Consider the following 22934-nt stretch of genomic DNA (forward strand, 5'->3'; position numbering starts at 1 on the left):
ACTATAGCCAGAACAGTAGGAACCACGGTTGCTGTTTTCTAAGGATGAGCATGAATGCTGTGCTATACTGAGCAAAACACATTTATTTCAAAATTATTCCCAGGAAAATGGGAGTAAAACTGACCATTTTTACTGTTACTTTTAAAATACCTGAAGCACTCAACACTTTCACTTATGCAATGTGTATATGTAATACTCATAAGGAAATATCAGATCTAGGTTTACCTGCACCCTGTGCCTCTAAGGATTGAAGATCTGCTGAGGGGATCAAAAGGGTCAGCTTTGGTTGCAGCAGCAGAGTTTGCTTCACTCTGAAAGGACTGAGAAGCAATGGGGCTTGTGCAAGCTGTGCTTGGTTGGCTGGTTATGTATTTTTTTAATACTAACTTTATTAAAATTCTAGTTTTTAAAACTGTCCCGGGACTGGGAGTGTACCTCACCATTCTTGTCCACCAACCACCCCTCTCTGGCTTAACTTGGGTTTGATTTTCTTACTGAAAGTTGGAAACATACCTAAATATTTTGAAAGCTTCCTTTTTAACCAAAAATAATCCCATTGTCATGACATACTTTGAGATTAATATATTAGGAGCACAGAAGTATTACCATTGCTATGTGCTGCAGTGTTTGTTTTGTGATGAGGCCTGTATTACTCTCTAGTATGTTCCATTCAACTTCCTGATGTCCAATAACTATTCACACCAGGTAATTTATTGGCAGCAATTAACTACCGCACTGGACTTGTAAATTTAAAGAGCTTCAAATCTTCCTCCAACCTATAATTCAAACTTTGCAACTTTGAAGAAAGCCATGAGATATCTTAAGTCTTGTCTATATATACAATTTTACTGCTTTAACTATGTTAGTATAACTAAAGTGGTTCAACTCCCCCTTGTGTGGATGATGATGTTTGTCCTTCGCAGTCGAAGATGATTATGACATCACTGGTTAGTTTGGTTTCTGTGAACACGTGAATGGCTGATCAGGCCAATTTCAGCTTTGAACTGTCTGTGGCACACTGAACAAGAGATGCCGCCGGGGTTACTTGATTAACAGCGGACATGCTGCTTTTGCGTGATTTACACTGCTGGCGCTTCTGCTCTGTCTCAATAGTTCTCCTCAACTGTAGCTCCAGTAATGATGAGGCTTCGCCAGGTAGAACAATCATGAGCGAAATCTCCAAAACTCTGTGTCAATGTTGAAACACCTCAAGGATAACTTGAGAGAAGCCTTGAAATATTTCTTCTGGCCTCCTTAAGAGCCCTTTTCCTTCTTTAGCTCACCATAAAAGAACATAGAATATCAGGTTGGAAGGAACCTCAGGAGGTCATCTAGTCCAACCCCCAGACAGTTTTTTACCCCCATTCCCTAACCCCCTCAAGGACTGAACTCACAACCCTGGGTTTAGCAGGCCAATGCTCAAACCACTGAGCTATCCCTCCTGCCCACAATGAGATCACTCAAACGCTTCCATAGTTGGCAGGATTCAAACCTGTGCAGGGAGACCCTAATGGATTGCTAGTCCACCACCTTAACCACTCAGCCACAACTACTTTAATATGGAACGCTTCACAAATTTACGTGTCATCCTTGCGCAGGGGCCATGCTAATCTCTGTATCGTTCAAATTTTAGTATGTCTCTGTCAGTAGTTCATCTGACATTCTGGTGATATGGCCTGCCCATCTCATCTGTGATTTCATCAACAAAGTATGGATGCTTTGAATACCTCCCCATAGGAGAATCTCAGTAGCTGGAACTTTGTCTTGCCATCTTATCAGGTTCCTCAGACAGTCCATGTGAAACTTATACCCAATATAACTGCATCTTGCTGAATCAATGTGCTTTATACTGGTATAGCTATTCCCATACAAACAAGGGAATAAGATACACTGGTAAAAGGCACCTTTATACCACTATAACTGTCCATACCAAGGAGGTATACCAGTATAACTATTTCAGTGTTTAAAAACAAAACAACCCCCACCTCTAACCAAAATAGTAATACTGGTACAAAAACTCTATAGACGAGGCGTGAGAGAAGAGACCTGGCTGTGGCAAAGTGATGGACTGGCTTGTGCATATGTGTACCACTGCTCCAGTGGATGGAGTATACATGTATGTGAGTTGCTTACTTGCAGAGCTAGTTGTGATGATCAGTGCACATGAGAATGGTGAGTAAATGGCTAAGCTTTACTTCAGGTGTGTCAATAATAGAGTTAAAAAAAACCACTTATCCTATATTCTTTTCAACACTTATCACCATAGTATCTGTACCTTCTAAGTGACTAACAACTATAATGTGCTTTTGTTCTCATACTTTCCCAAGGGGAAAAGTGTGTACAGTACAGTATCTTGTTTTAGAATGTTTATAACAGTTAATATATAACAGCTATTGCTATGTGTTTGTTAAAGACAGGTCTAAGAAATGCACCTTTTACTTGGAATGGAAAGTGGTGAGGTTTGTGATGGTCCTTGGTTCTTAAGGGAGTTCCTTCCACAGTCTTGTACCAGCCCCCAAGAAAATTCTGTCTCTTGCACAGATTAGCTTTATTCTTACTCTACAAAATTCCATTATTAGGACCTGTCCATATCCCACCTATTTTGAGTAGCTATGTGGGAGACTTTAGCATAAAGGGCCAAATTTAGCTCTGGTATAAGCAATGTAACTCTTAAAGTCAAGGCATCAGGGCTGAATCTGAACTATCCTCCTGTGCATCTTAGAAATACTTGCTGCTACTACTCCCTTCTTCCCCCATCCCAAGATCTTCTAGGATATCAGGGTACCATATGCAGTGTCATCACTAGCAACACAGAAATAACAAACAGCTCTATAACACAAACCAAAGCTGCCTCAGTGTATTATTATCAAAACGCTATGCTAGCAATCTTAAAATTAAGAACAGTGCACGGGAGAGATAAAACAGCGTTACTTAACTGCTCCAGCATGAAATACACACTATGACGGAAGTTTTGTCAGGAACTTCAATGAGATCAGGTTCAGGACCTTTATTTGTCAACAGCCAAACAAAACATTCATCTTTAGTTTTTCTGTTTCACCTAGGCTCACCCCTCAGTGAGATTTTATGATTGTCTACTAATTCACAGCCTAACTACAGTGGGGGCTAGAAACTCCAAATCTGATTGGTCATTGTGCTTGGAGCTATACAAACCCATGAAGTTATCGTCCCTGGTCTAAGGAGCTGACAATCTAAGCCCAAAGGCCAGCAAACTGGTCTATGCAGATGGATCCTTACCACTCACTGCACCGCTATAGTGCTTCTGCAAAAGTTTTTTTCAAACTCTAGGTTGCGGAATGTAAGGCACTGGGTTGCGGTGGCTCTGGTCAGCACTGCCGACCAGGCCATTAAAAGTCCCGTTGCCGGTGCTGCCTGGCTAAGGCAGGCTAGTCCCTACTTGTTCTGACACTGCACTGTGCCCCAGAAGCAGCCAGCAGCAGGTCCCGCAGGTCCCTCAGCTCCTGGGGGGGCCCACAGGGCTCTGCGTGCTGCCCCTGCCCAAAGCACTGGCTGGAGGGGCGACGGGGAGACAGTGCCTACAGTCAAAAGCCACATGGAGCTGCTTGCACGCCTCTGCCTAAGAGCCAGGCTTGCTGCTGGCTGCTTTCGGGGCGTAGCGCTGTCCGTGGTGCCAGGACAGGGAGGAAGCTTGCCTTAGCACCCCCACTGCGCCGCTGACCGGGAGACGCCTGAGTTAAGCTCGTGCCACAAGCCCCAGCCCTGAGCCCCCCCCAACCCAGAGCCACCTCCTGTACCCCAAACCCCTCATCCCCAGAGCTTGCACTGAGCTCTGACCCTCTCCCACACCCCAACTTCCTGCCCCAGCCCACAGCCCCCTCCCACACCCTGAACCCCTCATTCCCAGCCCTCATCCCCAGCACCCCAACCCCTCATCCCCAGCTCTGTTGGTTAAAGGGCATCAACAATTTTCTTCAACTGGCTCACCAGAAAAAAAGTTTGTAGGGCATGTTTTCTAATTATTTAATTGTTCTCGTGGCTTGTCTGAACCTTCTCCAATTTATCAACATCCTTGAATTGTGGGCACCAGAACAGGACACAGTATTCCAGCAATGGTCACACCAGTGCCAAATACAGAGGTAAAATAACCTATCTACTCCTACTTGAGATTTCCCTGTTTATACATCTTTGGAGCCAGGACTTGAAATTTAGCACTGGGTCGCTCTAGTGCCTTTAGTGTCCCCATGAAAATCTACCCAAAGCTGGCTCAGTAGAGACTGGTTAAAGTTGGGCAGCTAAAATTCGAGGTAAGTTCGAACTAAGGTACTTCGAACTTCAGCTACGTTATTCACGTAGCTGAAGTTGCGTACCTTGGTCTACACTAAACTCCCAAATCGAACTAAGCCTGAGATATCAGACTCTGTGCCACCAGAGCAGTGCAAAGCAGCCACAGGCGCACACAGGTGAATGGAGGCTTATGTCTTTGATTCTAGATTTACAGTCAATATAAGGCATTGCTCTCACGAAGATCGCGGGAATTCAATTATAATATATAATGAAGACCTGTGTAACTTTTTAAAATTTGTTGTTTTCCCTTGATTGTTGTTTACTTCCGAAATAGCATGACTATAAAGGCTGGTCTCCTTTGGGTCTGCTGGAGGACTTCTTAGGCTCTTAGCGGAGTGCACTGTGAGCACAATTCCCTTATTTGAAGAGCTGTAGGTGCTGACGTCACTGCTCCGGTAACCACTGGAGTTACATGACATTAAAACACCAAACGAACCCCAGACATCTTCAGCGGTGTGACTCCGGTTCCCTTCTCCACGCCACCTCTCCGCTTTCTGTCTCGTTTCTCCGGTCGCCGCCGCAGCAGACGAGATTTAAATTTCTAATGCGCCAAACTGGCAGGAAAAACTAACTGACCAAAAGGAGCAACGCCTGTTGCGCCTCCCCGGGGCGGCAGCAGCCGGGCCGGGCCGGGAGAGCCCCAGCCCGTGCGTTTCCCATACAGGTCGCCGTTAAGGCGACAGTCAGGGCAAGGCCCAGCCCCGAGTTAGCTCAAGGTCAGGCAGCTACTCCACCTGCTGGGACGCCCAGAGAACGCAGAGACGGCAGCAGCTCCTCTATTGGCTAAGGGAAATGGGTGAGCTTATTGGCTGAACGGCTCGCGCTGGAGCCTCTGTTGCCAAGACTCCGAATTCCTCTTCCGGGTTCTCAGCCTCATTCTTGTACGCAGGCTCCGCCCCCTTTTGAATACGCTCTATCTCCCCCTGCTCTGAAACGAGCGAGGGCTGGGAAGTGACGCGTACGCTCCGCCCCGTGGGCGGGTCGGACGTGACGTTTTTCCCGCGGTTTGAGCGCTCCCGGCTGCGACGGTGAACCGGTTTGTCCGTTTCCCTTCTCCCCGCCTCGGGGGACATTTAAATTTCTGACCCAACCGTTGCGGTGGCTCCGCGCGCGGGCCCGACATGCCGCCCAAGCCCCCCCGGAAGGGGGGAGCCGCCGCCAAGGGCCAACGAGCCAGCCCGGACCGCGGCACTGGCGGCACCCCACCGCCTGCCGCCGCCAGGTGAGAGTCGCAGCTCCCCTCTCCTGGCCAGCCGCTTCTTCCGCCTCTTCCCAGCCCGGCATCCTCGGCGCCCCTGCCTGCCCGGGGCTCTAGCACCCGCGGCGCCGCCCCCTCCTCCCGCTGCTCCGGGCATGTCCCGGGTGAGGGCGGCTCTGCTCGGGCAGACGCGGAAGCTTGCTCTGTCCCGGGCGTTATGGCTGAGGCGGTGCTTAGCGCCGTAGGTCCCCGGCGCTCCCGTGGGCAGAGGTTGCCCTGGCTGTATAAACTCAGCGCGCGCCGCTGTCCGTCAAACGAACCGTGTCCTCCAGGTGGGAGGCTACCTTAGCCTCGCTGGTACTGCACGTGTCAGCTGTGGGCAGCTAAACACCCACCGTAGTGAAATGTAACGGCTGAAGACCTGGCTCTGACTGGAGGCACATGCAGTGACGAAGCGTTAAGCAATTCATGCTGATGTAACCTTAGTGTTGACCTGTTAACAACTAAAAGATTCAGGCAGTGCAAACCCAGAATGGAAGGCTGGGTCCTACCTGGGTTCCTGATCACTTCCAGGTCTTCGGCCCCCATGCTTCCCAAGGACAGCTCCAGCCCCTGTAGTGTGAAAAACTGCCATCTGTCTTAATTTGCTACCAGTAGCAGTTACTGATACATAAGGTATTGTAAAAAACTCTATCTGGTATAATTTGCTACCAGTAGTAAGTTATTGATATTAAACTATTATCTGATCAAATCTTCTACTGGGACACGGATAGCAACTTGTAACAAGTAGTAGTTACTGATGTGTAAGAGTGTTCTTATTTGCGGACTTGCCTTATTTGCTACCTCTTGCCTTACCCGTCTTCTGGTACTCAAGAAAAAGTTAGAATGAAAAATTCCAAATCAGAAATCACAGTAAAAATCATACCTAGTGCAATACTAGAAACACAGATGGCAATGTTAAAACTACAAGCAAGTACTTATACATATTTTCAATGAGTATTTATTAAAATATAAATTAAATATCACAATTATATGCATCTGCACAACAAAGGTAAATGATGAGGTGCTAAAAGTAATTTAGGGAATCCCAGCAGCAGATAAGACAAATTTGTGAACTGCTATGAAACTTTATGCGGTCATATACACTGATAAGTGATTCTTTGTTTCTGAGGGGGTATAGGTAAAATATTTCACTGATTCAAGTCTCCTGCAGCACCTCAGTAGGTTACATCAGACGGAGGAGCTGTGATGACTAGGCATTGGGATGCCTGTGCCTTTAAGAACCCAGCCCTGGAAAGCCCATGCTGAGACATACTGTCCCATGGGAGAGGAAATAAAAAAGCCCCTTTGACAAAATAAAAAAGACGCTCTGACCTCCCCCCCCCCCCCCATTTTTGCAAACACTTGTGTCTCAATCTACCCAGGTAGCTGTTACCCCCTCTGCTTGTGCCAGGTTTTTGCCCTCTGTTACCTTCTGGCAGCGCCTCATTGGTGGGTTTAACCCCCGGGCTCCTATTGCCCCCTCTCCCTGTCTTTGATTTTGCTCTTCAGCCCTTATCCTAACCCTGTCTTCAGCTGCTTGAACCCCCTCACCCAGTCAATTTCTGACCCCTGCTCACACCTTGGCCACCCCCTTCCTCCAATTTGCCCCCTTTGCCACTTTTTAACCCCTGCAAAAAGCAGTCCGCAGACTCTGATGCCAAGGAAGGGCAGTGACTTCAGCAGATGTTACTGAGCATGCTCAGTACACCCTAAATAGCAAATTAAGACAGAGCAGTTTTTCACACTACAAAAGGATTTGCCTCTCTCTCTGTTACAGGTAGCTGATGTACATGTATCAAGAATTTCAGGATTAATTAGACATTCTAATGTAAGGCCAGTTCCCCGGTCTTAATTCTGACTTTTTGTTAGGGCTGTTCCAATCTTGGTACACTGTTAGTTACTAGTTTTAGGCTATCACCTTCCTTCAACCCATTCCTGGGCTTTTGGTGTTATAAGTAGAGCCCTGCAAATCTGCGAATATCAGCTTTATATCTGTGGACTATGTTTGCGGGTCAGATGTGGATACAAATTCTGTATCCGTGCAGGGCTTTAGTTATAAGTGACTTCCAGGTTTGAGTTATGTAAGTATTGTGGTACATTAAAACTGCTAAATATTATCTTCTGCATGTACAAGGTAACTTTTCCAGCTTTTTTTGCAGGATGCTCAACACAATGGGCTTTGTATCTGGTGAAGTGTCAGATAATATCTAATGTATTATACTTTGTAACCATGTCAGAGATGAATTTTCATTTAAAATAACCTGTTACTTATAGGCCAGACTAATAGTCTTTTTCACCCTCTCTCCTAGGCTTGAGTTTGGAGAAACTGACTTTGTTGCACTTTGTGACACTTTAAGAGTGTCAGACATTGTAAGAGCAAATGCTTGGAAGACATATGAAAAAGTGTCATCTGCTGATGGAACTCTAGTGAGTACTTGGTATAGTTAATGCTCACAATTATATTTGATTCCAAATACTGAGCTCTGTAGCAGTGCTTAGCCTAACATGTTGCCTTAGCCCACCAAGAAGGAAATTGATAAAAATTGCAAATTATTTTAAAATGAAATGCTGTAGTGCCATCATTCTGATGCAGGTTTATATCAAGATCAAAAAGTACAAAGATTGCTGTGTGTACACATCTGTATAAATTAACTTGCATAACCTCACCTTTGTTCTATATAGTTCAATAAATGTACTGATTTAAAAAAAAACCTGATTTCACATTTACTGTAAATGGTAGTTAAACCAGCACTATGTGAACAGTCAACTCTCCAGACCACCGATTACTACTTATAAGCATTATAATATTGAGTCAATTTTTTTATGGCTTCTGTCTTGTGACTTTTTTTGTCAACCATAGTATATGAGGGCATCGGTAGGGGATAAAAACAGTAAGAGTAGTCCTGATTAAAAATAAAAACAGTAGGAATAGTACTAATAAAAACAAACCACTTTTTTTTGTTAAAACATGGTTTTTCAGATTTCATTACAAGTTAAGGTTGGTACTGTGTCTAGTCATGGCTGAGGAGGCACTTTCATTCAAAGTGCCTGCCTGTCTTCTGACTTTTCTAAGTAGGAGTTAAAAATCATACAGCTCTGAGAGCCAGAATTAAATTCTGCTGGTCCAAGGTATTAGTGTCCTTTCTCAAATTACCAGGGCTATTTGCTATTTGCCACTGGAGATCTGGTAAATCCATTTTTCCAGAGAGTAGCACGTAGTTTGAATAGATTGAGAGCCTTGTTCTTAAAACTGAAGTCACAGAGTTCTGTGAGTGGAGATGGGTATTGAAACCATTTATCAAAAAAGTTCTTTGGATATAAGGATGGAGTAGCAGAGACTGCTTCTAGTCTAGGTGGGCAGGAGTCGGGAGGAGGAAGGGGCTCTCTAAAGTTCACATACATGTCAGTAGCTTCTCTTTTCTGGGAGCTGCTATGTAAGGTCCAGGGACAACATTCTGGTAGGAATGTTAGCACCTTTCCTTTCATAGTAGTGGGGAGTTCAGAAACTGGGTGGACTTTACACAGGGTGATGTCCCTGGGCCTTGCTGTTCTATTTGAGTAGTGTTTTTACTATTCATGTCAAATTTTACAACCCTGACGTACTTAAAAATCAATCTGTCTTTCTTTGTTAACGTTTAGCAGCTTAAAATAAAAACCCCTCTCCCAGCAAAGCCTGAGACTGCTTTTTTGTGAGTGTGGCCAGGATTGAAGTCTTAAGCTGTTCCTCTGCCCACACTTAAGAACCACAAATATCAAGCGGAAAGGACAAAAGTTTTTTGACCTTGTTATGTGTAGTTAAGTGGAGAAGATTTAGTCTTTCAATATGACATCCAGACTTTGTAGAAGACAAACGTCTAAAAACTAAGTTTCTGGTTATAGAGTAGCAGCCGTGTTAGTCTCTATTCGCAAAAAGAACAGGAGTACTCGTGGCACCTTAGAGACTAACAAATTTATTAGAGCATAAGCTTATGCTCTAATAAATTTGTTAGTCTCTAAGGTGCCACGAGTACTCCTGTTCTTTCTGGTTATAAAATATTCCAATTATGAACCAGTGCAGTACTGTTCCAGAGTCTGTATACTGGGTGAAACAATAGAACGGATATAAACACCTGTGCTGTAGCACAAGCTTGCCACCCAAGTACAATACCATCTGAGACTCTAGATATGTATTGGGCAGCAAACTTGTCACCACCCACATCACCAGAATCACACCATTTTTTAGCACTCTTGCTTGACTAAGGTTAGCACGTGTATATCTACCTGAGGTGGCAATTATACCTCCAGCTACAGTGTAGATGTACCTTTATTATGTCCAAGGTCGTAATAGGATTTAAAAAAAGGACTAGACATTTATATGAATAATAATTCTATCTACAATTAAACTGGCTAGGATAAAAGCATTTAGGGAGTACAAGCCCTCATTCTCTAGGGCATAAACCAACCGCTAACTCAGTGGGGTCAGGACAAAATTTCACTCATAGACATGGTACTGCATAATTATCCACTGTGGAGACTTTACATCTTCTGAAGCATGTGGTACTTCCCACTGTCAGAAATATAATGCTTGGCTAAATGGGCCAGTGGTCTGGTGCAGTGTGGACATTCTTATGAGCTAGATTACGCCCTCCTATGGGAAAGCCCGTTGGACTGGCTCAGAGGGAGAAACAGTCTGTCAGGTTTCTCCTCTCAGACTTTTCCCCTGAATTCCTCCATCATGTTCTTGCTGTGACACAGACAAAGTTGGGGATTCAGAACCCAAACCCCTCAGACCTCAGGGAATCTGGCAAAGGCAAAGGAATATACTTGTAGAGGCCGTGTGCCTCTACGCTGGCTCTAGGACCCTTCAGAGCCATCCTCTGCTCCTTGCCAGCATGGCTGGCCATGGAATCATATTGCCTAGTCCACTTTTGGGAGTGGTTGCTTTGGGATCCCCAGTGATAGGGGTTCCATTGGTGCTGACAAGTACAGAAGGAAACTGCAGATTCTGTAGGAATGGTGCCATGGAGGTGACCAACTTCAACCCTCCACACATGGATATTCAAGGGATGATTCCCCAATGTTACTCCTTTGCTAATGTCTTCATTGTCTATACATGAATATCATAGCTAAAATTTCATTAATTTTCAGGGGTAGACCCTAGTCTCTTATTCCAACTGGTTTGCTCAAGCAAGATAAAGTCTGATTTAAACAGCCAGTTGTGGACTCCCCTTCAAAAGAGGAATCTCAGTGTGGCAGTATCAAAGAGGCAGCAGAAGTGCCTCATCTCTCTGATCCAGCATTAAGGGTGCATCAGAGGAAAGACAGTATTCTGAGAACAGCTTATACGAGGTAGATTCCTGGCTGGTAGAATAGCCCCTTGGAAGATATTGCCAGTCAATTCAACTGACTTTTCTAGTTTGCACCAGGGGCCTCATTCTCAACTGGAGCTAGGATCCAGGAGCATAAAGGGGGAGTAATCCTGCCCCACCCCTAACACAGCTGCAGAATTCAGCCTTCAGTGTGGGTAAAACAAACAATCATAATACATTTTATTAGATTCAAGGATTTAAGTAGCAATAGTTCTAAATAAGAATCCAAATAAAAAATGAATTTTTGTTTGCAATAGAAAATGCCAAAGAATTTCAGTATTGTATGTGAGCCTTCTTAGGTGAGCATTCAATGAAGGATAGCCATGTAGCAGGATTTTTATAAAGGTATTAAATAATTGTTAGGGCTATAAGTGATTTTGACCATGAATGCTCAAAGCTAATCTTAAATCTGTGTTTTCAAAGTGAGTGAGCTATATATAGGTAAGACCAGCTCTTTGTCCCTTAGTAATAAATTCCTTGTGCTTTGTACCAGTAACATAATGCTATCAAGAGGCACAATCACAGAGACTCCAGACAGAGACACTGACAGGGTATAAGAGTCTAGAGAAAATGGGAATGAATCTTTTGAGGAGTAGGTTTCATAATAATTAGCGGGCTAAAGTTAAGAAAATCAACTTAAAGTAAGCCCCAGCTTATAAATAGAGAACCTGTCAAAGTAAAAGCTCCACTTCAACTATGGCGGTAGAATACTAGTAGCATACTAGTCCAGGTGGGGGATAATCAGTCTATTGCATAATGAGGAAAACCTACAACTACTTGGTTTAGTGTGTGACTCTCCGAGCAAAAGCACAGTATCTTGATGACAGAGATGCAGAAGGACAATTCTAGACTTTCTGTAGGATATTGTACAGTAGGTCCATCTGTGGATTGGCTGCCGCACCCTCCATTCAAATAATTTGTTTTTATGATAGGAGGAAACTATGGTGAAAGAGATGGACAAACTTCCTTAGGTCACTAGGACAAACCCACCTTCTGCTAGAGGTAGAGAAGTCTCATAATCTTTTATTCACTGAAGTCACCCTAGGAGTAGGTTATGTTTGTAGACACCCTGTTGTGAGGGGAGATTCAATCACTAGGAATCTCAGTAGCTAGATATGTGGCATCAGTGAGTTATAGTCTGACTTTCTACTAGGTGTAAAGGTAGTAGTTTTCATGAGAAATCTAGAGAAAGATGGCCAAAAATGAAAAGCTAAAATACTTCAGGTAAAACACATTCCTCAAGTCTGCTGTCTAATTAATGAGATCTTTATATTTGTCTTTCGATACTGATATTTCATGACCTAGCCTAAAGTTTTACCACTGCAACCAAACCAGTCCGAATGGACTAAATATAATGGAGGTGACTGAACAGGAGTGTAGATCTTATAAGGATTGATTAAACTCTGAATTCAACTGACCTGTGGACATCAAGATGAGTAGAGACTCTTCATGAGTCAAGATGATGTTGAACAGATACCTGCTGGAAGGTCTGGTAAAAGAACTTAAATTGTCACTGTAGCTACTTATTGTTGACACTGAATGTTTTATTTGCAGAATCACCAAATATGTCTGTTCATCTCTTGCACTCTACTAGCATAATTCAGTGGCATATTTGATTTTTGAGAACCCATTTTCAGCACTTCTAGAAAGGATTCTTGTTTCAATCTAGCTACTTAAAACATAACCATAGTGAAAAGCGACAAAGAGTCCTGTGGCACCTTATAGACTAACAGATGAATGAACATTCATCTGACAAACATCTGACGAAGTGGGTATTCACCCGCGAAAGCTTATGCTCCAATACGTCTGTTAGTCTATAAGGTGCCACAGGACTCTTTGTCGCTTTTTACAGATCCAGACTAACACGGTTATCCCTCTGATACTATAACCATAGTGAAAAATTCTTCAGAAGAATTCACCTTCATTATTTTAGTCCATTCCACAATTTTTCCTAGTATTTCCTTTTACTGGTAGTCACACTTAGGCCAAATCTACACTACCACTTATGTCAGCAAAACTTATGTCACTCAGAGGTATGAAAACACCCCATCCCCCCAAGCAACATAAGTTTAGTCGGCATAAGTGGTAGTGTGCACAGTGCTATGTTGGCGGGAGAGCTTCTTTCGCTGACATAGCTACCGCCACGCTTTGGGGATAAATAGGATCTCTATTTATTTATCTCCTAGAACTGGAAGGGACCTTGAAAGGTCATCGAATCCAGCCCCCTTCCTTCACTAGCAGGACCAAATACTGATTTTGCCCCAGATCCCTAAGTGGCCCCCTTAAGGATTGAAATCTCAACCCTGGGTTTAGCAGGCCAATGCTCAAACCACTGAGCTATCCCTCCCCCCAATTAAACCAACATTGGTTTAATTATGTCAATGGGAGAGCTCTTTCCTGTCGACAGAGTGGCTATATGAGAGATTTTGCAGTGGTGCAGCTACATCTGTACAGCTGTGCCACTGTAAACTCTTGTAGACATAGCCTTAGACTTAAATTCATACACTGGTAATCATTGGGTGTTAAGCATCCATTTGAAACATTGATCAGTAGCTTCCAAATTTCAACTAGTGAGAAACAGCCTATTAAGGAAACCTAATATGAGAACTGAAAAATAGAGAATCTATTTTATAGAGAATCTTAGATATTCTATTCACTTTCCAGTTTCTGCATTCCAGCAAACCAAACCCCTTAACAGTTTCCAACCCCACCCACGCCCATGTTATCACCTCCTTATCCCCCTTCCTTAAATCACCAATAATTCCATCCAATTTCCTTTCTCCTCTAGGAAGCTTAAATTCATAACTATGCTAGACACTAAAAATCATGGTCTTAATAAAGACACTGGATTTATGGCATGTTACAATCTGTAACCCACTAACCCCCTTTTTTGTCCTATGACTACAGGTGTGTTAATGGGCCATTTCACCTTGAATGGTTTCTTAGCTTAGAATATGTACTATCTGTTCAATCTTGTATTTAGCTGTGACACTCTTAGTGCCTTTCCCAGACCTGAAGAAGAGTTCTGTGTAGCTCGAAAGCTTGTCTTTTTCACCAACAGAAGTTGGACCAATAAAAGATATTACCTCACCCACCTTGTCTCTCTAGGTTTATAGACAGTTCTATAACTTGCTTATTACTGGGTAAGATGTTCCAAACAAGTTCTAAATCTTCCTTTAAATGTTGATGAGGTTACTTTAAAAGTATGGCAGCTAGTACCCCAATTTGATTTCATTGCTAGTTTTAGTTTACTGTCTTCTCATCTGGGTTTGTCTTGAGACAGCTGGAAGCATGCACATTTTGAAGTAGATGTTTATTTTTAATAACTTGGTTGCAGTCAAACTACAAAAGAAGTAATTGTATAAAGTTTGTGAGTGGATTTACTGGTTTGATCTAAGTTTAGGCATTTTGCCATCTACCTACTAGAACTTGTCCACGTGTACTGGATCAGATATAGTTCTGCCCCGTTTCAAGGAGATTCCTCATCCTGGTTCAACTTCCTCCTTACCTTCTTTGATGACATGCAATCTTAAATTACTGATTTTGGTTTATTTTTTTCCTGGTTTTACTCTGCTTGAAACTATTCTCCTTAACTCTAAATGACTAAATAAATGTTCAGTATTACCCAAACCCCAAGGTTCAGATTACCAGTTACTTTCTCATTCTCTTATCTGATTCACCATTCTGGAAACTCACGAGTAAGGCTAGGTTTATATCACAGAGGTCATGGAAGTCACAGAATCACAGAGACCTCCTTGACATTCTCTTCTTCAGCCCTGGGGCTACAGGACTCTGGAGCTGACAGCCAGGGTCACACTGGCAGGATTCCAGCAACAGGGGCCCCCCTGCAAAGTTCCAGCGACAGGTGACAGACTTGAGGGGGCCCTTCTCAGGGTTCCAGCGGCAGGCAACAGCCTTGCACGGAGAGAGGGGGACGCCTCAGGCGAGTGGCTGGGATGTCCTGTTTTCTCTCTGGGAAATATGGTCACCCTTGCAGCTCCCAGCTGCTGTGGGCAGAGGGGCAGCCCTACAGCTCCCATGTGGTGGGGGAAACCATGCAGCCGCAGCAGCAAAAGTCACAGACAGGTCACGGCTTCCATACATTTTTTGTTTATTGGCCATGACCTGTCCATGACTTTTACTAAAAATAACCATGACAAAATCTTAGCCTTACTCATGAGGCAGAGTATCCAAGGCTTCTTGTCTGCTATTTAAGTGCCTTAATGGCCTGCAAAACTGTGTGGGGAGAACAGTGACCGTGATCCCACTTCATGATAGTCCATCTGTCAGTTACTAGGTGCAGTGGGAAAGAACCAACAAGGAGAAGATGTTATTTATTTATATTCTAAAACCGCCTGTTTTAGACTCCATGTGGTACTCTAATTTAGTAAGGTTTTTCTCCATCTAGGGAGCCATCTTCGCTAAATAGCAATAAAACCTAAATAAGGGATAGCAATTAAAATTATCTGAGTTTCTCTCCTTAAAATGAGTTTACAGTAATGTGCTCTGAAAGAGCCTACACAGGAAGCCTGATCAGAGTTTATGTATGCTGAAGCCCCACTGAGTAAACAGGGACCCCATTCTGTTCCATCTTTTGTTTCAAGTTTTAATGACATGGCTTGGTAATCTTTAAGTGTGTGATATGTGGATTTACTTCTACAACTACACTGCAGCTTTAAGCCATGATCCAGCAAAAGCCATACATACTAATGGACTCTTCTTTTTACTTACAACCTATACTGAAAGATGATCCATCACTCTCCCAGATCTTGGGAGACAGACCAGTCCTCGCTTACAGACAGCCCCTCAACCTGAAGCAAATACTGACCTGCAGCTACACACCACATAACAAAAACACTAATCCAGGAACCTATCCTTGCAACAAAGCCCGATGCCAACTTTGTCCACATATTTATTAAAATGATGCCATCATAGGACCTAATCACATTAGCCACACCATAAGTGGCTTGTTCACCTGCGCATCTACCAATGTGATATATTCCATCATGTGCCAGCGATGCCCCTCTGCCATGTACATTGGCCAAACCGGACAGTCTCTACGCAAAAGAATAAATGGACACAAATCTGACATCAGGAATCATAACATTCAAAAACCAGTAGGAGAACACTTCAACCTCTCTGGTCACTCAGTAACAGACTTAAAGGTGGCAATTTTGCAACAGAAAAGCTTCAAAACCAGACTCCGAGAAACTGCTGAACTTGAATTAATATGCAAACTAGATACCATTAACTTGGGTTTGAATAGAGACTGGGAGTGGCTGGGTCATTACACATATTGAATCTATTTCCCCATGTTAAGTATCCTCAGACCTTCTTGTCAACTGTCTCAAATGGGCCATCTTGATTATCACTACAAAAGTTTTTTTTTTTCTCCTGCTGATAATAGCTCATCTTAATTAATTAGTCTCTTACAGTTGGTATGGCTGCTTCCACTTTTTCATGTTCTGTATGTATATATATATCTCTTCACTATATGTTCCATTCTATGCATCTGATGAAGTGGGCTGCAGCCTACGAAAGCTTATGTTCAAATAAATTTGTTAGTCTCTAAGGTGCCACAAGTACTCCTGTTCTAATCCCAATTAAGTTGTTGAGATTTTTTTTTTTTTTTTTTGGTAAGAGTCTGGGTTGCTTTGTTCTCTTACAGGACAGGGACCTTAGTCTGTCAGCTTCACTCTCAACTCTTGCTTAGATGCATAACTGATCTTGATTTCAAGGTACTAGTAGTGCTAACTGAATGCTGATTTGTTTTTTAAATGTAGATCATGGAAACTGTGGGGATGGGAGGAAATAACTCCTCTTGGGAATGAGTATTTGATATGTTAAAGGAAATAAATTAAGGACCTCTTCATTAACAGTCATCTTTGCACTTCTTTTATGCTGCCCCTTGTGCAAGGGCCACTTGCCTCCTTCCCCTCCCCCCAATAATAATTCTTTCTATACTTCAAATTTCTTCTTAAGAATCTCTTTTGCCATGATGTCTGCAGTACGCTGCCAGCTAATGATGGCTAGTCAGGGGTGGAGTGGAAGACTACTACTATTGATCTGCTTATTTATCTCCATTAACCAAGAGTCTGCGCTTACAAATTGTACAACCAGCTAATGTATGTAAAACATGCTTATTACGTTTATCCCTTTTTCCCTTAGTTCCTCCCTCTTGCTTCACCCAACTGTTTTGTTGTGTCTTAAATGAAGACCTGTCCCCCTCCAGTTACTTGCAACTATCTTCTGTGTCTGTAAAGTACATAACACAACTGGGCTATGACTTGGTTTCAGCTTACATGATTCTATATAGAAATTGAAGATAATTGATTTTTAAACTTTGTTAAACTTCTTTTGGAAGGGGAAAAGAAAACTAAAACTTACCATTTTAAAATTTCAAAGCTGTGAATCTTTAAATGTCTTGTAGGTCTTTTTCCTGACATCTAGGCCATATGATTTTCATGTTTTATTTGTTAAATTTGTATTTTGAAAGTAGGCAAAGTAATGCAATAACAATTGTTTGGGGTTAAAATACTTGTTTGTAGAACTAAGATTTCTTATTGAAGGGTTGATTTTTTATGTAGAATTTCTTTTTAAAAGAATTAAAGTAAATTACTAACTCAAATGAGCTGACATGCATTTTGAGTAGTAACTTAAGGGTAGCTTCAGTAACATTGCTTGAGTGCTACACTAATTTTTAATATATGTGTAGAGTATCACATGCCAAAGTACCTTTAGGTGGCAGTTGATGTTCAGTTATTAGTTGAACTCAATTTTTGAGTTGACTAACAGCCAAGTATTGAAATGTCAAGCCCTCATCTTTCAGATTTCCCAGGTGCTATCATTGAACAGCTTAGGTCAGACTGGCCAACATATAGAAAACTTTTAAACTCAGTTTTCTGTGGGAAGTTTAACCCTAAATTTGAGGTTCTGGGAATGGAGGTATATATTGGGATTTTTTGGCTTTAACGCTACACAAACCTTTAGTTGCATGCTGGTTGCTAGAGGACTGGCTCCACGGAAGAAATGACACTTAACAAACATTGAATTTAGTTGGCACTGCTTCTTCAGGCTTGTTGCTTGTCACTGGGAGTTACGTTGCATCGGGAATGACTTGAGAATTTGTCAATAGGCCTAATAAAAAGTACAGTGGGATGAATATTCAGGAACATCCAGTGGACAGTAGGTAGATCCCAAGAAACTGTATTGAGTATCAGCATTGCCAAAAGAAGATTAAGGTTTTAAACATCCAACTACTAAGCAGAATTGGCTGCATAATAACATTGTGCACCCTCTTTTCACACAAGTCTAATTGTACATTTCCTTCATTTGTGAATTTGTGCCAGTCTTTAAGACTTTTTTTTTAAAAGCTGATTATAGTCTGGTCCTGAAAGGTGTAATCTGTCTTGTCTGCAAAGTTTGAGGCACTTACAGTATTAATATGCCTTAATGAAAATGTATTGCTTATGCACGACTGAAACACATCACTGTGTTTTTCAATGGAAACATCATTCCCATTCTAAGGCTATTTTGACGTTTACAGGGAAAATTAAGCTTGCACTGCAGGAATGAGTATTGGAATGTCTTTGCACTTTCATCTACAAGATGTAAATATTTGGAACTCTTGACTTGTCCAGTAATTAGAAATCATGGCTTTGGTGTTTTCTGGCATTTGTTTAGCAGAGTAGTTTTCTGTATATAATACTCAGGTGGTAACTCAAAAGCAAACTAAAACTGTGTTCTCTCTTTCACTAGGTGGGTTACAGTGAAAAGAAAAAGGACTTGTGGGGGATCTGTATCTTTATTGCAGCAGTTGACTTGGATGAGATGACATTCACTTTTACAGAGCTTCTGAAAAGTATAGGTATGAGGTAGGTTTTGCGTGAATTGAAACGCCTGCAATAAACTGGGGGCAGGTGACATTTTTTGGGTAAGATTTCCAAGATTCTTGTTTTTGAGCAACCTGAGCCTTTGTATATATGACTTACCAAACAAAGGCAGCCATGCAAAGATTTATCATTTTGATCCAGGCATAAACTACACTGAACCTCTAGCTCTCCCCTTTTCACCAACAAAGTGAAATTCAAATTTTAAATGCATAAATCTGAAAAATCTCATTTAAGCTTTTTAACAGCTTCCCAACACACTGCTCCTCTTTAATGATCCAGCATCAGTTTAAACTCTGCACCTTTCTACCTGCTTTACAGCAGAGGATAGGTGAACTGCGGCATTGGTACTCTGACTCCTCAACAAATCTTCAATTGTATTTGAACCCCTGCTAACTTCTTTAGGACCTCTGGCTTATGAAATTAAGATAAAAGCAAAAAAAAATTAATCTATCATATAGATAACTGTAGAGTTTGCATGATTGTCTTATTTTGGTGGATGAACTAGATTTGTAATAAATTTATCTACTAAATCACTTTTCCACAGGTAGAGCATGTGTATGTATTACTAGACTAGTGGATTGTTCTTGCACTCTGAAGCATTTTACTTACCGTAGTTTTGCTCTCCTGAGGTCCATAGTCATCTTTTACAGAAAGTCTATAATATGGCTAAAATCAAGGGGAAATATATTAGCATTTTTCTTATAAATATTGTAACCATCCTGTGTCATTCTCTTGAGTTGAAATATTTTGGACCACATGGAGAAATACTTGAAAAACAAACAAACAAACAGCGACAAAAAAACCCCCAACAACAACAACAAAGAACAACTTAAACTTAAATTCTTCTCTGGGTAATTGTCCGCACAGATTTCACTCATGATGTGCACAAAATGGGATTATTTTTGGTTAGCAGTGTCTGTTGGGTCTATGCCTGTGCTCTTATGCCCTCCACCTGAGGGCATAAAGGATGGAGTGGGCTCTCTCCTACCCTTCAGTTTTTCTTACTGCCTGTGGGTGCAAGACAGAGCCCTTGACAGTGTCTGCTTTTCTTGCTCATTTTGTGATTTAGCTTAACTTGTTAGAATTAGTATAATATATAATTAAAAGTTGTTTAGGGTTCCTTATGCCCACTGACTTGTTTGTTTATTTATTTATTTATTTATTTTTAAAGTAACTTGTCTAGGCTAACAAACAAAGCTTCTACTCTCCACAGGGACTTAGGATCACAGCAGAAGCTAAATCACTTGGATTTAATACCTGTTCCTCATGTGGCCCTGCTATACCAATGAACGTATATCATGGGAGAAGGACATGTTACAGGATGTTGTGTGTTTTCTCCAAATGCATCCAGACAGGGAGGGAGGCAATGCTGAAACTCTCCTGCTGCAGAAGTTGATGCAGGCCTCCTCAAATGGAGATCAGCAGCAAAACCTCAACCAGAAAGTCAGTCCCCCTTGTTCAGCACCCCGGTACTGCAAGATACCTTGGGGTGGTTCTAGTTCGAAGCCTCACATAGTGCCAATATCTAACACAGACCACTTGTGGAGAAGACACTCTCACCTTGCAGACAGCCATCTTGGCTTTTGTCTTCTCGGCAGCTGAATATTGCATGTCAGTATGGGCAGGTAGTGTACATATGAAAGTTGTTGATATGCAATTGAACACTGCTATGAGAATTGTCACAGTAGTTCTGAAGTCAGCCTATATGGACAGTCTGGTTTCCTGTCCTTGTGCATATCTTGCCAACATTCTTCCAAAGAGATTCAGCCAGCAATAAATGAGAATACCATTGCACAATAAATCAACTCGGACTTGCAGAGTTATGATGATCTCCATATCCCCCTGAGATGCCACCTTAAGTCTGGGTCTGGTTAGCAGCCAAAACCCACAAAAACTCAAGACTGTCACCAAACAGCAGTGTGAAGGCTGTGAGGAAATAAGCAGGGTCAAGAATCAAGACATGGTCACCTGGCTAAACCATGCATCATATGATATGGATCACAGCAAACCACATTAGAACATCTGACAGGCATTGCAGTCATTTACTACACTAAGGGAAAATGAAGGATGGTCTGATATACAAATCTGGAGAAGACATCCAAACCATTGAATATCTAGTGAACTGCTTTAAGATCCTTCTCCCAAGGGACAATTTTGATTCCTTCCATGTCAGTGGAAGCCATTAACTTTAATGCTGCTTTTCAAGTTGCTATCTGAAACAAGTGGCCTAGTGAGATATGAATCTGTTCAGAGCTACTTCCCATCAGAGACCTCACTCATCCACTATTTTGTTGGTATAGATGTTACTGCAGCGGGAAGAAGCACGACACCAAAGACTACCCAGGATGCAGGTTACCTTCCTCAACACCCAGCAGGAGGCAGAAATCACCATGACTCACTCTGGGCTCAGTCATTGAAGCGTTGTAAGACTGAAAAGACCTATTCTGTAAGACTGAAGTCAGTATTAATGTCTAAGGTAGCTCAGGTGGCACCATCTAAGCCGAAGGACCACATGGCCCACAGTCCTACCCAGACACCAAGTACCTCTGTATCCAGCACCTTCCCACCTACTAGGTACTTGGTGGTGGTGGTACCCATCACCTCAGTACAGACTACCTCTCTGAACCCAAGATGTTGGTACAGACTTCCTTGGCACAAAAGCAATGCACAGTACTGAGTGATCTGTCTGTGGTTCAGGTATCAAAGTCACTTTTACTGGAGAGAGGCCAATACAATCCCCCTTACTTTTAGAACAGTGGTTTTCAAACTGGGGTGTAAATATCGCTAGGTTACATGAGGTCTCATCAGGGTGTGTGTGAGAAAAGTCCTGTAATGGCAGACAATGTATTTTATTTAGTAAGACTTGGTAATATAATCATAGGCATATTATGTCCCTATCTCAGATCAGGGTATATGGTAGACTACATTATTTGGAAAGGGGTACACATCCTAAAAAGTTTGAAAACCACTGCTTTAGAGTATCCACATCTGGCCAAAGAGGTGTCCTGTATCACAGTCCTTGGTTTGCAGGCAGGGTACTCTTCTTACAACTGTCTCTTCCCCTAGAGAGGGACATTTCTTTTTCTTCTCTTCCTCTTAACTCAGCAGGAAATAATCTCCTACTTGTCCTCCATCTCACCATGGGGTAGCTCAGTAGGAGTCAGGGAGAGATTTCAGGGAACAGTCAATGAAGGGAGTTACAAAAAGATCAGGACCATATAGAGAGACCCCCATCTGATATTCCCCAAGGCACCTTCCACAGCATTACCCATATGTGCCCTGGCAATATTGGGCGCCCTGGCATATTCAACCCTACTCCAGGAAGCCAACATCCTCCGTTGTGTCCTAGGTAACAAGGTCCGTCTCCACTGAATATCTTTCATCCATGGCTGCTGCAGGGACAAAAAGAGGCAAGTCAAGAGGAACAATGTTCTCCAGAGTAGGAGCACCCAGTCCTGGCTTTAATAATCTCTTCTTTGTGGGAGGTGGTGAACCCACCTACATCAGCCTCTGCAGATGAATTTGCAGTTTTCTAAGACTTTATAAAACACATGGCAGAATCTTAGATATTCCCCTTGAGACTGTACAAGAGAAACACACTTTCTTGGACATAGTTCAGTCTGCAACTCCAGGGAGATTAGTCATGCTGATAAATGATGGTCTGCTCGAACCTGTCAAAACATTTGACACACATCTGCATTGACTCCACTCTTGAGAGTGGACAAAAGATAAGTCCTTGCAAAGGGGTTTGAATATTTTTATCAGCATCTTTCCCCTGGCTCTCTCTGGTTGTGCAAGCTGTATAGTAGAGGACAAAGCAGCAAGGTCCTCTGAAATCCACCCCCAGAGAAGAGGATCCTCAAAAAAATGGATCTTTTTGGCTGGAAGGTCTATTTATCTGCTAGCCTCCAAATGTGGGTTACAAATTACCAAGCTCTGCTCTCAGTGATTTCTTCAACTGGGACAAACTAACTTTGTGGATAAGCTTCTCAAGGAGCATCAAGAAGAATTGAAAACCCTTCTGGCTGAGGACCAATTGACTGCTAGAATATCCTTGCAGGATGCACTGGACACATCTGACAAGGCAGTGCACACAATTGCCAGAAGAAGACTGTCATGGCTTCAGTCTGC

At 42.5% G+C, this 22934-nt stretch overlaps 1 protein-coding gene, 1 non-coding gene and 1 pseudogene across 6 annotated transcripts in view; 1 reads left to right on the forward strand and 2 right to left on the reverse strand.

Annotated features, from left to right (window-relative positions):
• Nucleotides 1-1471: 1471 nt before the first annotated feature.
• On the reverse strand, nt 1472-1553 carry TRNAA-AGC (transfer RNA alanine (anticodon AGC)). Its single transcript has one exon. It is a non-coding gene; the product is annotated as a tRNA-Ala (tRNA).
• LOC112059696 (U6 spliceosomal RNA) lies at nt 1554-1649 on the reverse strand (annotated as a pseudogene).
• A 3613-nt stretch (nt 1650-5262) lies between these two features.
• The window catches only part of RB1 (RB transcriptional corepressor 1), a 155672-nt gene continuing 138000 nt past the window's right edge, over nt 5263-22934 (forward strand). For 2 of the 5 annotated variants that reach the window (XM_065593715.1, XM_065593712.1), the window contains exons 1-3: nt 5263-5545; nt 7873-7990; nt 18670-18785. In XM_065593715.1, coding sequence (XP_065449787.1) covers nt 5445-5545; nt 7873-7990; nt 18670-18785 — 335 coding nt within the window. In that variant the 5' untranslated portion in view covers nt 5263-5444. Of the gene's footprint in view, nt 5546-7872; nt 7991-16898; nt 17037-18669; nt 18786-22934 lie in introns of those variants that run through there. The other 3 variants (XM_024104502.3, XM_008168401.4, XM_065593702.1) reach the window with 3 other exon arrangements.

This window comes from Chrysemys picta, chromosome 1, assembly GCF_011386835.1.
Source record: "Chrysemys picta bellii isolate R12L10 chromosome 1, ASM1138683v2, whole genome shotgun sequence".
In the NCBI taxonomy this organism is placed as follows: Eukaryota; Metazoa; Chordata; order Testudines; family Emydidae; genus Chrysemys; species Chrysemys picta.